General features: G+C 38.7%; 2 protein-coding genes across 5 annotated transcripts; both read left to right on the forward strand.

Moving 5' to 3' along the window:
* Positions 1-74: 74 nt before the first annotated feature.
* LOC127515125 (copper chaperone for superoxide dismutase) lies at positions 75-7,778 on the forward strand. Its single transcript, XM_051898386.1, has 8 exons — positions 75-163; positions 770-842; positions 920-1,057; positions 1,148-1,322; positions 1,578-1,638; positions 3,958-4,035; positions 4,362-4,465; positions 7,041-7,778. The coding sequence occupies exons 1-8, from the start codon at positions 140-142 to the stop codon at positions 7,192-7,194; spliced, it is 807 nt and encodes a 268-aa protein (XP_051754346.1). The 5' UTR covers positions 75-139; the 3' UTR covers positions 7,195-7,778.
* Positions 7,779-8,134: 356 nt separating this feature from the next.
* rbm14b (RNA binding motif protein 14b) lies at positions 8,135-16,587 on the forward strand. 4 transcript variants are annotated; one of them, XR_007930762.1, is made up of 6 exons: positions 8,135-8,294; positions 9,520-9,872; positions 10,595-11,597; positions 11,846-12,064; positions 13,843-13,922; positions 14,332-16,587. XR_007930762.1 is itself a non-coding variant. In XM_051898385.1 (5 exons), exons 2-5 carry the CDS (start codon positions 9,524-9,526, stop codon positions 13,850-13,852), a joined length of 1,581 nt encoding a protein of 526 aa, XP_051754345.1. In that variant the 5' UTR covers positions 8,135-8,294; positions 9,520-9,523; the 3' UTR covers positions 13,853-16,587. The 4 variants fall into 4 exon arrangements, 3 of the variants coding, with proteins under 3 accessions (XP_051754345.1, XP_051754342.1, XP_051754343.1); XM_051898385.1 differs by having other exon boundaries at positions 13,843-16,587; XM_051898382.1 differs by having other exon boundaries at positions 11,846-16,587.
* Positions 16,588-16,744: the final 157 nt, after the last annotated feature.

A 16,744-nucleotide genomic window follows, 5' to 3' on the forward strand; every position in this document is an offset into this window, starting at 1 on the left:
TTTGTGCCTCTACCAGATGTTCATCCGTGACTCTTATTTTGTTATTGGCATGTTCTCTTTCCTTAATAGGACTTTTATTTTATTACGTTTTCTGAGCGCGGAACTTCCGCGTACGTCATTGTCAGCGTGCGAACCAGAGATGGACACAAACAGAACAGCGAAGGTGCGAATAATGACTTTAAGATTAATTATTTTGAAAATAAATACTGTTATCAGAATTAGTTAGGGGTTTAATTACATATATTAATATGAGGTGTGTTACATTAAATTATTTGTTTACGAAGAATATTAGTAGGTCAACTGTAATAACGTCTTTCATTCAAGTCAAGTTACGTTCATCTTATTGTTATCGTGTTATATTTGATGGCTTGCACAGTTATTTTCTTCTTCATTTTTACATGCTTTGTACTTTATATTTATTTCGACTTATGAAACTGAATATTATACTTTTGTCTGGACATTATGATTTTTATTGTCTGACATGACAGTGTTCTGCAGTGTGATATGCTAAACCTTAATCCAAAACTAATCAAAACTTAATATAAATGATCATACATGCTGTTTATTATGAGCTCAATAATATACAAATATACATATATATACTACATTATTTGTATTTAAAAAAAACATATTTGTCACAGATTTAGGTGAACTGAAAAGGGGAGATTAAAATGGTGGAAAAAGCTATCTAATAAATATTTAAATACACATTTTCTCTTATTCATTCATTTTTTAAAAAAATGTCCATGTTATTTGCCTGTTTGCTTAGATTGAGTTTGCGGTGCAGATGTCATGTGACAGCTGTGTTAATGCTGTAAAGGGCGTCTTGGAGAAAGAACCAGGTGAGTCAAGCACAACATGAAACACTTTTGTGTCATGAGATATTATAACATTCATATGTATGTATGTGTGTGTTTAGGAGTGAAATCGGTGCACATAAACCTGGCTAAGGAGGAGGTTCTGGTTGAAACGGCGCTCACCTCTCTACAGGTCCAGAGTCTCATTGAAAGCACAGGCAGACGGGCGGTGCTGAAAGGAATGGGCAGCTCAGAATCAGGTGTGAGCAGAAGCGCTCTTAGTGTGAAAGCACAATGTGAACAGCATGAAACAAACCTAATGCTTCTTATCTGTGTGTGTTGTTTATCAGACCTGGGAGCTGCTGTGGCGATGGTCAGTGGGGCGGGGCTAGTGCAGGGCGTGGTCCGATTCCTGCAGCTGTCACAGGAACGCTGTTTGATTGACGGGACGATTGACGGGCTGGCGCCTGGAGCACACGGCCTGCATGTGCACGAACTGGGCGATCTCACACAGGATTGCATGAGGTATCATGACCTTTGACCTTTAAATCAAGCATGGCAAGCATCAGTCTGTGTTTGTTATAATGGGTTTAGGAGCATGAAACTCATCCAGTCTGGTGATCATGTGTCAAATTTATTAAAAAAATTCCCCTGAAACAAAATGCACACCGCATTACCTTATTTATAGCTAAAATCAGATATCAGAATCAAATATATGACTTTGTCCTGCACAGTGTTTGCTAAATAATCATGATTATATTTGTGCTCTCTGTCCTTGAGCTGTGGAGATCACTTCAATCCGTTCAGGAAGCAGCATGGAGCTCCTCAGGACTCTGAGAGGGTACATTTACTTTTGAATTCTTTTAGTTATTAGCTTCTGTTTATGCACAAACCTTAAAGGCGCAATATGTAGGATTTTTGGATTCAAATATCCAAAAACCACTAGAACAGTGTTATATATTTTGTTGACTTGTGTACGTACATGATCCCAAATATTTCCAAGAATGTTTAAATCCTGACAAATAAGCAATTTTTAACCAGGACATGGACGTGTTCAACTGTCCATGCGTCGCCTATCAGTGACGTCATACCCGCGTTACCCTCGATTTCCAGTTTTATTTTGTAAAAACCACGGAAACACCAAAGACGCTTAAATATATTACATGTTTTATTGGACAAGGGAATAACTGTTTGGTTACATTTATAGACAGAAAATTAATTATTGTTATATAGCTCAACACATTTAGTCTTATTGTTTAAATGTAGTTTTCTTGATTTTCCGTGAGTACCATGTTTTACAATGCCCCAGAGAAAAACACTATTTTGTCAAGTGGCTAACATAGCATAATCAGATGCAGCTTTATTTTTAGTAAGAGTAATACAGCATTTTCTCCATCATACAATACATTTTTATTTAATTGCATGCCATTTATCGGCACAAGCCATCCAGCATTTATTAATATTAATATTATTAACATTCTAAAATCGATCTAGCTTACTGCAGTGTGCAACAAGTGTCTCACAGCGTTCGCTCGGCAGCAACACACTCAAATGTATCTAATATAATAAAACAGAGCTGTGTTACCCCACTTACGCTTGACTGGAAGAAGTTGAAGCGGCGACTGCGGCATAATAAAAGTTCCGCTGCTGTCGAACCGTGTGTTGCGATCGTCTCTCATTAGCAATCTCTCCAGCAGCCTCGTTCAGCTCCAACATCACTCGCCCTGCTCTGCTTCATACTACAGTAACATTAATAATCTCATCCATGAACATGATTTCTGCTCGAGTCCCATCCCGATTCTTTTCCACCGGCTGTGAGTTAAAGATGACATCTCCCAAGATTCTGCGCTCAAACTCGGCATCATCAAGCTACGCCTTTGTTTTGAATTGGCGACCTCTAGTGGTGAGAATTCTACATACAGTACTGTGCCTTTAAAGCCTTGGCTACAAAAATATTGGAGATTTCTATTGTTATTCACCAAGAAAAAAGATTACTGAACACATTCTAAACTTGTGTTACCCCTTATGTAAAACTTATAGTTAATGAGTGTTTTTTTTTTGTTTGTTTATTTTAAACAAACCTTATAGTTTATAAAGATGACAACTAGCCCCAGTGTATTCTATATACAATGTCTAGTGGTATTTTACAGTATCCAAAATGTCCTAAAAACTATGGTAATACTGTAGTAGAACTAAGAAGTAATGTATTTTTAATTACTTATTTATATTACTGTTATTATTAATTATTTATTTATTTATTTACTTTTTATTTATTTTTTATAACTTTTATTTTGGTGTATATATATATATATATATATATATATATATATATATATATATATATACATATATATATATATATATATATATATAGGTGACATGTTTAATGTTAACAAGATTTTAATAATGTATTAGTAAATGTTGAAATTAACACTAATAAAGATTAATAATGCTGTGTAAGTGCAGTTCATTATCAATTATTATTATATATATTTAACTTATTTATTAAATGTATTATTTATTTTGAATGTTTATAATAATATTTATTTATTATTTTGTAAGAAGCAATAACAGAATTTTGTATTTTGTATTTTTCTTTTTTATGCTTTATTTTACTATATTTTTTAATATATATATTATTTTATATATATATATATATATATATATATATATATAATTTATTATACATTTAATTTTCATGTATTAATAATAAATGTTTTATATATTTTTAATGTTTCTAATTATAGAAACATTTATAATTTCTAATCATATAGAATAGATTCTTAAAGAAGCAGTAACAGAATTTTGTATTTTCAATTATATATATATATATATATATATATATATAGTATACATTTAATGTATTTATGTATTAATACATTTATTAATTTATATATTCATGTTTCTAATTATATTTATATAGTGTTTGTGTATTAATAATAAATGTACTATATATTTATAATGTTTCTAATTATATTTATATAGTTTTTTAAAGAAGCAATGACAGAATTTTGTATTTTCTATTCCTTTTTATTTTTATTTTTTGCTTTATTTATTTTTATATTTATATTGACTAACATTGACTCTATAAGGAAAATAAATGGTTGTGGATAAAGAGGATCGGAGGTCTGGAGTAATGCTGTGACTGTCTGCTCTCTAGCATGTGGGTGATCTGGGAAATATTACGGCTGGCCCTGATGGCAGAGCTTCATTCCGGCTAGAAGACTCTCAGATAAAGGTAATAAAGCTATGATTTCAAAATACAGTCCCATGTTGCTTGGAGGTGCTGCCAGTATAAGCAGTCAGGTGTGTTTATAAACCCTACGGCGGAGTGTTTGGATTCACATATGTAATTATCTAAAGCCTCTGTTATTACGTTAATTACACTTTGACTAACCTCTGTCACTACATGTATTTCATGGTTACACCTCTCTTTTTACTCTCATATCATCTGAAAATAGTCATGCATGCATTGATTTGTGAAGTTTTTATTTTCTTACCAAGGCCACATGTTCATTTATGATATGCAATGCTATGTTGTTTCTCCTGCTCACTGTTTGACAGGTGTGGGATGTGATTGGTCGGTCTCTGGTGGTGGATTCTGGGGAGGATGATTTGGGCCGTGGGAGTCACCGGCTGTCCAAAATAACAGGAAACTCAGGAGAGAGGTGAATTTTATTTGTATAGCACTTTTCACAACACATTGTTTTTAAAATCATGCTGTTAATGTTGATGATATCTTCATGTCGCATTTAGCAGATTAGAGTTGCTGATAATATAGTTACATTTTGATATGATATAAACAATTGAGCAGTTGAGATTTGCTATGTAGTGTATATATCGCTTTACTTGAGTGTACTGTGTGTATGCAGATAAAGTTGGATGTACTTACATATCCAACTCTATATACAGAGTTGCGTGTTAATACAGTTTACAATTTGCGACTATATAAACAATCAAACAGTTGACATTTGCTATATAGTATCTAATCACTTTACTAAAGCGAACTGCATGTATGCAAATAAAGTTGGATATACTTATATACTTAAAGGGGACCTATTAAGCAAAATTCACTTTTATAAGGTGTTTGAACACAGATGTGTGTCCACAGTGTGTGTAAACAACCAGCCTATAATGATAAAAATCCACCCACTCCTTTTTTTTATAATCCCCATAAATCATAAACAGTCTCTCCGAATGAGCGGTTCCAGATTTCTACTCTTTCGTAAGAGTACAGGGAAGCCCCGCCCATGACTGGCGATAGAATCTGCCCTATTAGCTTAGCTCCTCCCCTGAGTGAGCTCCGCCATGTTTATCTCCTCGCTAAAGCATTTAACAGCAAGAAATGTATTAAAGCAACTAAAATTATTTAATCAAGAGCAGTGAGTAATTTTTTTTTTTTTAGTTGTTGTTTCGTTTATATTAACAGCATATACAGCAGTAGCAGCATGCGATTTCTTTCCCTGCTGTTTACATTCACAGACATAACCGGCTGTTTATGTGAACTTTGTGTTCTTGACATAACCTTGTGTGTATTTGACAGTTTAAGTGCAATAAGACGTAAAAGAGAACTTAGTTTAATACTTACACCGTCTGACAGCCAGCTTTCTGTGTGCGTGCTTCAGATGTTGCACTCAAAAAAACATATATAAGAAGTTTAAACTGTAATGGCTTTAAAATGCATGCAGATAATAACTTTCATGATGACGAAAAACTGCAATGTCACATGAGCGTGGCCACGATAGAGATGATAATCAAAACCAAACATATGTTTTGTTAGTATCCGGACCAAGGCACGAGTTGTACAGGCTTCGCCCTCTTCTAAAGAGCAGGGTGGGGTGCAGCAGCTCATTTGCATTTAAAGATACATGCACGAAAACAGCATGTTTTTCCTTCCACTCAAAAATGGGCATTTACAACATGGTATAATAAATGATCTGTGGGGTATTTTGAGCTGAAACTTCACAGACACATTCTCGGGACACCTGAGACTTATATTACATCTTGTAAAAAGTGGTAAAATAGCTCCCCTTTAAAGGATTAGTTCACTTCAAAATGAAAATTAGCCCAAGCTTTACTCACTCTCAAGCCAACCTAGGTGTATATGACTTTCTTCTTTCTGATGAACATAATCGCAGAAATATTAATAAATATCCTGATGCATCCGAGCTTTATAATGGCAGTGAGCAGGATAAATGAGTATAAGCTGAAGAAAGCGCTTCCATCCACATCCATCCATCATAAATATGTGCTCCACACGGCTCCGGGGGGTTAATAAAGGCCTTCTGAAGCAAAGCTATGCTTTTTTGTAAAAAATTTCCATAGTTATGAAGTAAACAGCCTTCTGAATTGAAGTTACAAAGAAAGTGTAAGCTGGCGTCACATCTGTTACACTTTTTCCGTAAGTTGGATAGGGAAGGCGTAGGACGTAGCGTAAGCTTTGTGAACTATGAGAGTTTTACACTTTCTGCGTACATTGAATATGGAAGGCGGCTTGTGCGGAAGCTAGATATTTTACTTCATAACTTGTTTAAATATGGATATATTTTTTTTACACAAACGCATCGTTTAGATTCAGAAGGCCTTTATTAACCCCCTGGAGCCGTGTGGAGTACGTTTATGATGGATGGATGTACACGGAAGCACTTTCTTCAACTCATACTCGTTTGGCAACGCTCACTGCCATTATAAAGCTCGGATGCATCAGGATATTTATTAATATTTCTGCGATTATGTTCATCAGAAAGAAGAAAGTCATATACACCTAGGATGGCTTGAAGGTGAGTAAAGCTTGGACTAATTTTCATTTCAAAGTGAACTAATCCTTTAAGTCGTAAGAAACCTGCATTTGATTATGACATGGATTTTATCACTTTATTCATTAAAGATTTTTTTTATATGGACTGACAATATTACAATAATAATGTCTAGTTCTTAACTGTCATACTTCTTAGTAACGTAATTAATATTGGGTTCTTCTGTGTCTGCTGACTAACTGTGCTTAATCACTGTGTCTGAATCATTTTTTTATCCAGACAAAAACATAATGACAGAGATCAAACAGATAAAACACTTCTTCTAATGTCTGTATAATGAGCTGGTTTAAGCGAAGCAGCCGCCTTGGTATTTACTCTTACAGAAATCAAATCCCATTCTGTGCAGAGCTCATTCGCTTGTGTTTCATGTTCTTCAGTGGACTGTGTGTGTTTGCTTAATGTCCGCTCTCTCTCGCTCTTTTCTCAGGCTGGCATGTGGAATCATTGCACGATCGGCCGGTTTGTTTCAGAACCCCAAACAGATTTGTGCCTGCGATGGTGTGACTCTGTGGGAGGAGAGAGATCGGCCCATCGCTGGGAGAGGACGGAAAGTCACTGACGCACCGGCAGCAAATCTGTAATGGGGTGAGGATGCGACCTTCACACACGTCAAGGAATGCAGATGGATGTGAAGCACAGATACGGAAGGAAGGAGATAAGAGACCAAAAACGTGCCTGTCTGAAGCCGTTATGAATGTAGAGATTCAGGTTTAGATGAGATTCTGAGCCAAATTCTGATGTATCCACATGCTACAAATACAGAAATCAAAGCATGTGTAACTATGTAATATGTAGATGGTGTGGATATATAGCTAAATTCTCTCAAATTTTGACAGTGATAATTCATTCCGTTATATGTCAGTTTGTCAGATTTTACACACTTCTGCTGTAACTTCAAAGTTTAAATTTAGAAAAAAAGCTAAAAAAGAAAAGTATTACTATATGATGACTGAATTAAAAAATTTAAATGTTTTTCGATGGGGCAATTTGCAAACGTTTTCAAAAAAATCATATCAAAAAAAGCACTTCTGTAATGACACTTTATCCTTACATTAATCTGAATTTCCCATTAGCTAAGTGACCTAAAGTAATTTTTGTATTGTTTGAAATGATTTTTGATTATTGTTGTACATATAATTGAATAAATAAATAAATAAAACCAAAAGCAACTGTTTAATAATGTTCCCACTAACAGAAACGGACAACACTGCTATTTTTTTAACACATCTTTGATCCTAGTAAAAAAGCAAGCATTGGTTTTCACTAAAATAAGCCCAAATTATTAATTTATTGTGCTATGTATTAAAAAAAAAGTATGTATTTTTCTTTATTTAAAAAAAAAACATACCCCAGAGTTGCGTACAGTACATATCAGATTCAGAGAAGTTAGCAAAACTTTACAGAAAGCAGCTGTGATTAAAAAATGCTGTGATTGTACCATGGTGCATTTAAAGTACTTTTTTGCAAGGTCTCTGCTTGCTTTGACCTAAGTTTTGTTAAATTCCTGTTTAACATAACAAGAAAAACACAAAAATGATGCATGGTGTACAAGCAATGGAGATGCACGCGCAGTATGTGTAAGTGAATGCATCAGCATGCGCTCAGTCCTCACTGCTGAAGAATGAGAGCGTTTCTAAAGAACGGAAGTGGACCGACCATTTTGAAACCCCGCACCGCTTAGGTAAGATGGAAGATTTTTTTCCTCTCTATATGCGTTTATGTTTTAAGCAATTCCATAATTCATCATATAGGATCAATAGTTAACGATTACCGATGAAACACGGAATGATGTAGCCGAGCCCTCGGTGTGATTTATAAAAAAACGCAAAGGGTTTGGGGGGCGCGGGGACACCAAAAAAAAAATCCTCTCAAAATGAGTCATCTAGAGATTTCTTTTGGAAAGAATGAATAGTAAATGCGCACACACATATACAATGGAAATATAAAACTATGTCGCTGCATCGCGGACGTTTGTGTTGTTGATGACGGAAGAGATTCGGGAGTGTTTTGTAAATATCTGGTGTCAGAAATGTTACATTCAGTAAATCACTCGACACGCGCTACTCGTGTAGTTGACGCCAGAACGCTATAAAGAGAACGGCGAGTCAGCGTTTCTCACATTTATACGTCCGAGCGTTCGTTTAAATGGGTGCATGAGATTTGTAAGTGTTAAAAGAATTCAGTTATCCTTTAATGTGTGGTGTTTGTTTGTGTGCTCGTTCAGTGAGCTGTTACATTGAGGAAGTGGACGTGTTTACGCTGCGTCACCAGATTGCTGTGGCTTTGTGACTGCAACCAATTCATTTATGCTGAATAAATGTTTCCTTGATATATTCCATTGTTTTTGGTGTGCTGAATAATTTACGTTGTTAATGTGCTATGATGACTAAATTTAATTAAGCGTGATATGTATTTTTAAGATATTGAGAAACACGGTGTCATCTTTACCTTAGGACTTTCGTTTGTCACGTCAAACAAATTAACACATGTTGTTTTCACTAAGGACAAACCATCATGTAACTATTATTCTTCAAGCCTGTATAAATCTATGCGTTTCTTTCCCCAAATAATTGGAAATGATGCTAACAAAAAAGTACAAAACGACACTGTTGTTGTTGTATTGGGGACATGTCTGAATACCATGGTATTACCATAGCAGTACCTTGGTATTATATGAAACACCCATGTACGATAGTCATTCACTAACATCATGGTATTTATTTCAGATTACTATAAGACTGTGATGGAATAATATTTAATATTGATTCCATCACTGTACCATCACAGCCACATTACTTTTTTTTGTAAGAGAGTACTTACCCCTAACTTTTCAAATTGTACTTACACGTTTTTATGTCCTTGTCTGATATGTCAATTACTGAAAAATCATCTTTCACTCATTTCAGCACAATGGATAAGGGCCACACGGTTAAGCTTTTCGTGGGGAATCTGGCCCTGGATACCACGCAAGAAGAACTGTCAGCCATCTTTGAGTCATACGGCCAGGTTGTTAGCTGTAGCGTTTTGAGGCAGTTTGCCTTCGTACACCTGCAAGGAGAGGGCGCTGCTGAACGTGCCATCCGGGAGCTCAATGGCCGAGAGTTTAAAGGTCGTAACCTCGTGGTCGAAGAGTCCCGAGGACGCCCACTCCACTCGACGAAGGTGTTTGTGGGTAATCTGAGTAGTATGTGCACCACAGAAGACCTCCAGGAGCTGTTTCAGACCTTTGGGAAAGTTTTGGAGTGCGATAAGGTGAAAGGTAAGAGAGTATCAAGTAGTTGCAAAAACATAGTGCAGGGGTAGCCAACCCTGCTCATGGAGGGCTACCATCCTTCAGAGTTCAGCTACAACCCTAATCAAATTCACCTGAACCAACTTCAAAATAACAGGCAGGTGTGTTGGACCAAGGTTGGAACTGAAATCTGCAGTAAGGTAGCTCCTCAGGAGCTGGTTTGGCTACTGCTGATTTAAAGTGGTGTTTGTGGGTAATCTGAATAAAGATCTGCTTTATAGCTGAATCATTCTTTTTCCAAAACTGGTGAAGTTTACAGTATCAACATTGTGATTGAACTAAATTGAATCAACATTGAACTGTCTCAACCTGAATAACAACACTCTTGTCTTCAGTAGAACTGCTTATAGCTGATTTGAACTTGTTCCATAATGAATTAACTTTACACAGTTATTGAACTGATATAAATCATCACTGAGCTGAGTAATGACACTTATTTTGCTACAGCTACTTTAAAGCAGAATTTGAACTTGTCTCATATTTGAAGTGTGCATCGTTAATTCTGATACTTTCCTGTTTATTATTGTGAAGCTGCTATGAATAATTTTTATTGTATAAAGTGCTATAAAAAATAAAGGTGACTTGACTTAAAATATGTGTTAGAGCTCATGCAGGGGACCACATGGTTTTGCATCATTCTAACATTTAATAGCTGGACCCCATAATAATAAGATTGTTTTGTTCTGCAGGTTATGCTTTTGTACACATGGAGAACAAGGAGGATGCGCTGCAGGCTATTGAGGCGTTGCATGGGACTTCTTTCAAAGGACGACCACTATCCGTGGAGCTGTCCAAAGTTCAGCCAAGTAAGCAGGCTCCAACTGGGAAAATCCCGTGTGTGAGCTGCGGAAAACAGGGTCACTATGCAGGTGAATGCCCAGCTGGTAAGCCCACCCTGGAGCAGTACCAGAGCCAAGCGGCCGTGTTAGCCGCTGCCGCTGCTGCAGCTGCCGGCCTTCCGCTGCAGGTTCAACAGAGTGTCCACAATTCCGTATACAACACCTCAACTTTTGACCCCACCTATGCTGCTTTGACTGGACTTACAGCTGCTGGTGCAAGGGCGGAAGGTGGAACAGCGGTAGCACCAGCGGTCTATGGAGCACTAGCTAGTCAAGTGTATGGAACGGTTGCCAATCAGCTCTACAGTGGGACAGTCGCAAGTCAGGCACTGAACAACAGTGCTGCTGCAGCTGCCGCACAAATGTATGGCTCTGTTAACCCAGCTCTCTATGGGCAGATGACAAGTGGCGCAGTCGCAGCCGCCGCAGCTGCCGCTGCTGCCTATGGTCCACAGGTTTACACGCCCGCTGTAGCAAATCCAGTGTTCCTAGCTGCAGCGCCGAGCATGGAGGTACCGGCAGGTACTGCTGTTAACCCAGCTTATACGGTAGCACCGGCTCTCTACAGCGCTACCCCAGCTTACGGGGCTCTAGGGGCAGCTGACACAGCAGCTTTCTTTGAGGCAGCAAGGGCGCACTACTTTGCACAAGGACAGCAAGTGCTAGCTGAACAGCAACAGGCTAGCTCAAAGTCTGGAGAGAGGGACCGGAGTCCACTAAGAAGATCTGCCCCACTACTGCCAGACCCTGTTATGAAACCATTTATGTACCAGAGGGCCAAGCGCAGAGCCTTGTTACCCACACCTGCAGGTCGAGAGGAAGCCGCTGCACAGGAGGACGACCCTGTAGCCAGGTAAAGACACGTACTAAATGATTACAGCAAAAGTTTGTACATTTCCAAATGTTGGCTTTTTAGAACCGATTTACAGTGGTGGTTATGTGTGTGTGTGTGTGTGTGTGTGTGTGTAAATGTGTTTCTGTGTTTGTGTTTCTCTACCTGTCTATACATTTGTTTGTATATGCATGTCTATGTGATTTCTGTCTCTCTTTTCCTGTCTGCGTGGATGTGCATGTCTGTTTTCTCTCCTCCATTTCTCCCAGATACTACGCGGAATATTACCAGCAGTACCAGCAGCTGCAGCAATATCCACAGTACCAGTATGCGTACCCACCTCCCAACCACCTTGCAGCGATGTCCGCACTGCAGACTCTGCCTGGTGTCCCCACTCAGCAGGTGGCAACGCTCGACTCCCTCAGGCCAGTGCTGCCCGCCGCCCCCGTGCCTGCCGCTGCTGCCATCGCCATGGCAACACCTCGCGTGTATGAGCCACCGCCGATTCCGCCGTCGCACAAGGAGCCCCTCCTCCGCCGCCCCGAACTCGCCCTACACACCCCTGAAACACCCTTCCGATAGTGTGCTCCACGTCCTCTCTGCCTCTCCTTTCCTTGTGCTGCGTGTGTGTGTGTGTCAGAAAGAAACCACAGGTGTATGTTTGACGTGTGTGCGCTTGGGTTGAAGACGGTGGCTGTGTCAGTTTTAACTATAGACTGGAGTCTCTAACCTTGGTTCTGATCTCACACACACCCAGTGTAGTCAGGGCTGAAAAGGGAAACCGCATGCTTTCATTCCTGCACACTTAACCAATATAACACATTGTCTCTTTAAAGAAACCTTCAATCTATAGCCAATTAGTTTTGAGGGGTAGATTAGGCACTAGCCATGATGCTTTTTAACTTTTATATTCTTAAGTGTTTGTAGTCTATGAATGAATACTGGACTTGATCTTTTTAAATATTGCTTGATTATAGTTATATGAACTTTAACAGTTTACACATTCATTTTGTTATTAAGATATTAGATTTCAGTGCATTTAAATACGTTGAATGTATGTTTACTCCAAAGGTGTGTGAAGTGTAGGACCAGGGTTGGAAAGTATTTTTCACGTCTTTGTGTGTTTCTTGTTTTTCTCTGGGACTGGTATAGTGTGTATGCTTTCCATTGGTTGACACGACAGGAGGGAAGCGACCTCGATCCTCACGCACATACATACGCATCCCTTACACCTCAGATGGGAGAAACTTTAGTGATGACCTATAACCCCACCCTTCCATCCCTGTCCACCCATCCTGAAAGCTGAAAGACACTGTGACTTCTCTCCCCACCAACTTTAATGTAGCTACTTCCATAGATATGGTGATGTATGGGCAACCAATCAGAGGAAGGTTTAGCTAGTCAGCTTTTGCTGGGATCTGTCTTATGGGAGCGTCTCTATGCTCGCCAACTTAACTGCCATGATGCAATGTAGAATCTGTTTTTGTAAGTGTCTTTTATTATTGCTATCATGTTTTTATAAACAGTGATAAGGGATTCACGTATCATTTTAAAGAGACATACTCTTTTTAATTTTTAACTTTTGTTTACAGCTATAAGAGAGACACAATGTTCTTTCTTGTGGCTTTTTCACAATGATTGTTAATAGCCAAAATTCTCATTTTTCTAGAAAAACAGCCAAAATCATAAGTAGCCTATGATTCTTATGCCTTAGTAGAGAAATGTATTCAAGTTTGCTATTTTTTTATCTGTAGTCTTATAATGTGAAACTGGATTAAGGCTACACGAAAGTGCTGTATCTTCTGTGGTGCTGTGATTTGGGATTAAATGAATTGGGAGATTCCTATCAGTTTCTTTCAGTCTTCCTGCTCATTTCGCTGCTGCAACTCCATAGATGACCCTCACTGCATCTCTCTCCATCTCTCTTTGCATCTGCCTCTCATTTAGTGACAGTATTTCATTTGTTTACCATGCCCCTGTTTGCACCTTCGTGCTGAGGATGCCAGTGTGTGAATGTGATCTTAGAAAACGTTTTGCATCGACATTCATGTCTGTAGTATCTATCACAGTAATTGTTTTTTGCCGCAAGTGTTCTCAGAAGAGAAGACTTAAAGATCTGTACATGATCTTTACTGACTATAATAAGCCTTCAAATAAAGAGCCTGCCTGATCATTTACAGAGGAAACTCAAGAGCTTTTGCTTGGAGCTTTAGCTATTCTTGCCTTTTGATGTTTCATGATTGTTTTTCCTTTGTGAAACGACCAGACTCGTATGAATCGGAGCCCCGAAAAGAAGCTAAAGGACTAGAGACTGATCCCAATCTCACCCCTGTCACTATGGATGGGGTAAGTCTGGGGGCAACCCCACTCTATACCCCCCCCCAGCTGCACACACCATACCAAACCCCTTCCCCAGGAGCAGCAAAATCTTCAGCCAAGCTTTTGGTACTTTTTAACCACCCATAGTCCCCATGCAGCTTCTTTAACAGTGTGGTACAAAGATGACTATGCTTTTATGAGGCAAGCATATTGTAAAACATTTTCACGTGTGAGTGTCAGGAGGCACCCACATTGTAAAACCATTTTACAATTCCTTTTCTGATATTTTTACGTGACGAGGCTGCAAATGTAAATTCAAGATATCTCCCACAAGGCTTCGCTCGCATCTGCTTCCATTGTGCATGTTTCTTTTTGTTTTCTTGTTTCACCCCCCAAAATCAAACGCTTTCTGATGTGACTGTTCCAACTAAACTAGGTCCCTACGGAACTGTGGACACCATAAGCAGTGCTGGTATGGGGGGAAGAAAGTTAGCGTCGCGCAATGAACGGGAAGGTCTCTCTGACTCCATTCAGGTAAACGCACTGCGCCTCGCCCCCCTTTCAACCTGTCGTCCTCCCTGATAGCGTTTGCGCCTGACCGTGTATCCGCTGTATTTCTCCTCACCACCACCCCACCCCTCTTGTAGATTCCTCACCTCTCGTCACCATTGCTGTAGCTAATGGGGTTCTCTAAACACCAGTGTTATGCTACTATCTGTCACTGCCAAAAGGGGTGGCGGCGGGGGTGACCATTTACTGCTTCTGTGGTTAGTGTGTCTCGGTAATGGGTTGGTGCTTGGTGCTCTAATAATTGATCTGTTGGTTTAGCTTTGGAGAGAATGTGGTGATAGTGTGTCCGAAAGCGGTTGAATGAATGGAATTATTTGTCACTGCATAAAAGACTGCTTTAAATAAGGGTTAAAACAAGTTAGCAGGGGTGGCTGATAAAGGTGTGTGACAAAGGTGAGTGCTTGCTAGTCAAACTATTTGTAGGCTTGGCAGATGTGGACCTTGCTCAAGAGTTCCTCCAGTATCGTCAACCTCACGTGGCCCTCATTCCATGTGCCTTTTTAGTTTGTTTATTTGATTTAACCCCTGCCCCCCAGGCTTCCTCGAGTCTACTCGCCGTTAACGCCCAACTCACCGCCGCCCTCGCCGCATCCCCAGTGCTAATTGTTACGTTTGTTCAGTGTTAACCACTGCTTGAACGCATCCCCAAAAGCTCTTTGACTAGACACGAGGCACTGGCCAAATTTTTTTTTTTTTGCAAGACTCTCATTTGGACTCAGTGACACTGGTATCCCTTATCTTGGAGGGCAGTGCTTGAGTGCTTGATAAATTGCTGAGCCAAAACCCAGCAAATCATTCTTATTATAAATCTCTGCTTTTACCTCCTAGATTGACAGTAGGCAAAGTCATCCCAAATAGTTAGGGTTTACCCAATTTTTTTTTGTCAGATTAAAAGACATGGTAATCTTAAAGCTACATTGTGTTACCTGTTCAAATGAGAGTCTGATATTATGATGTTTGTTTGAAATAGCTGAATGTACGATAAGTAGGTAGCACAGATTTAGATTACATACCTGGTAGAGGAATGTCCTATAAAAAACAAAAACACTGCTGAACCTAAGCTGCCTGAGCGTTACTTGCGGGACCTTTCCTCCAGAGGGAGCATGATAGTGAAGTGTGGTTTATCTCACTAGAAGGTGCTGTTGTTCTTGATTTTACAGCCACATGAGATGATGATTTTTCTTTCCTATACTAAAACATGCCAAGACATGTATTGTCTTGGCATGCATTGTCACATACATCTGCATTGCTTTTTGTGTGTCTGTGGAAGCAAGTCCATAGTGGCCGTTTACCTTTGCCTGTAGAAATGAGGGAATAAGACTAGATTATCTCAATTTTAGATCTTATCCTGGAGGGTGAGGAACTGTCCATTACCTGAAATAAGATATCTGTTATTCGGAGACAGAGGAACCATGGTACTCTCAATGTCAGTGGTATGAAGGTCTTTGACATGCAGATATTTGTGATTGACAGATTTCTGTGATATCTGTGGCATTCGTTAATAATAACAGATGTCTGTGGCAGATAGATATCAACGGTGTTTGAGAGGAACCTTCCATTCAGGATCTCAGTTCTGTAATATCAAATGAATCCCTCACCTTCTCCAACATACACTTTCTGCTTAAATCTCTTTGAATCTAAATGGTATACGCTCCACAATTTCCATGGATAACAGAATGCTCTCTCTGACTACTTCCTCCCTAGATATCGTCACCCTTCTTGCACAAACTGGACAATAACAATAACACAATTTCTAGGGGTTGTGTCCTATTTATATTTAGAAAGCTCCGCTCAAGTATTTTCTTTTGTTTTTTTCCTTTTTATTTTTTTCAGGGATCTTTTTTTTAATCCCTTTATAAGGATACCCCTACTGAGTGTAATGGAAACTCCAGTACTCATTTTTATAACTCATGTACGAAACAAGAATAATTTCTTTTGCAGGTGATAGAATATGAGCTGGTCGTAATGTTTTTATCACCTTCTAATGAATATATGCATGATTTGTTATTGTGTGTATATTGCAAAAAAACCTTGCGGTAAAATGTACTCTCCTACACCAGCTTCTGCATGAACACTGATTGGCATCGCATGCTTACTGCAATAAACTAGTACTATGACAGCATATGTTATGTTGTGTTCATTTTCTTGTCATAACTTTAAAGAATGATTTCTTGTTTAGGAAGTAAATTATTGTTTGCAACACAAATTAAACAAAAAGTTTACATTTTTTTCATAAGAATTCTTTCCTTGGAATTGGACTTCTAACTTATAACCTATTA

The sequence above is a fragment of the Ctenopharyngodon idella genome, chromosome 7 (genome assembly GCF_019924925.1).
Source record: "Ctenopharyngodon idella isolate HZGC_01 chromosome 7, HZGC01, whole genome shotgun sequence".
NCBI classification, from domain to species: Eukaryota; Metazoa; Chordata; class Actinopteri; order Cypriniformes; family Xenocyprididae; genus Ctenopharyngodon; species Ctenopharyngodon idella.

Excerpts from the sequence above, each read along its gene's own strand:
- LOC127515125 (XM_051898386.1), top strand. The coding sequence starts at position 140 with ATGGACACAAACAGAACAGCGAAG. Across the intron at positions 164-769 it reads ACACAAACAGAACAGCGAAG|ATTGAGTTTGCGGTGCAGAT; the intron begins GTGCGAATAATG and ends CTGTTTGCTTAG. Across the intron at positions 1,323-1,577 it reads CTCACACAGGATTGCATGAG|CTGTGGAGATCACTTCAATC; the intron begins GTATCATGACCT and ends TCTGTCCTTGAG.
- rbm14b (XM_051898382.1), top strand. The coding sequence starts at position 9,524 with ATGGATAAGGGCCACACGGTTAAGCTTTTCGTGGGGAATCTGGCCCTG. Across the intron at positions 9,873-10,594 it reads GGAGTGCGATAAGGTGAAAG|GTTATGCTTTTGTACACATG; the intron begins GTAAGAGAGTAT and ends TTTGTTCTGCAG. Across the intron at positions 11,598-11,845 it reads GAGGACGACCCTGTAGCCAG|ATACTACGCGGAATATTACC; the intron begins GTAAAGACACGT and ends CATTTCTCCCAG.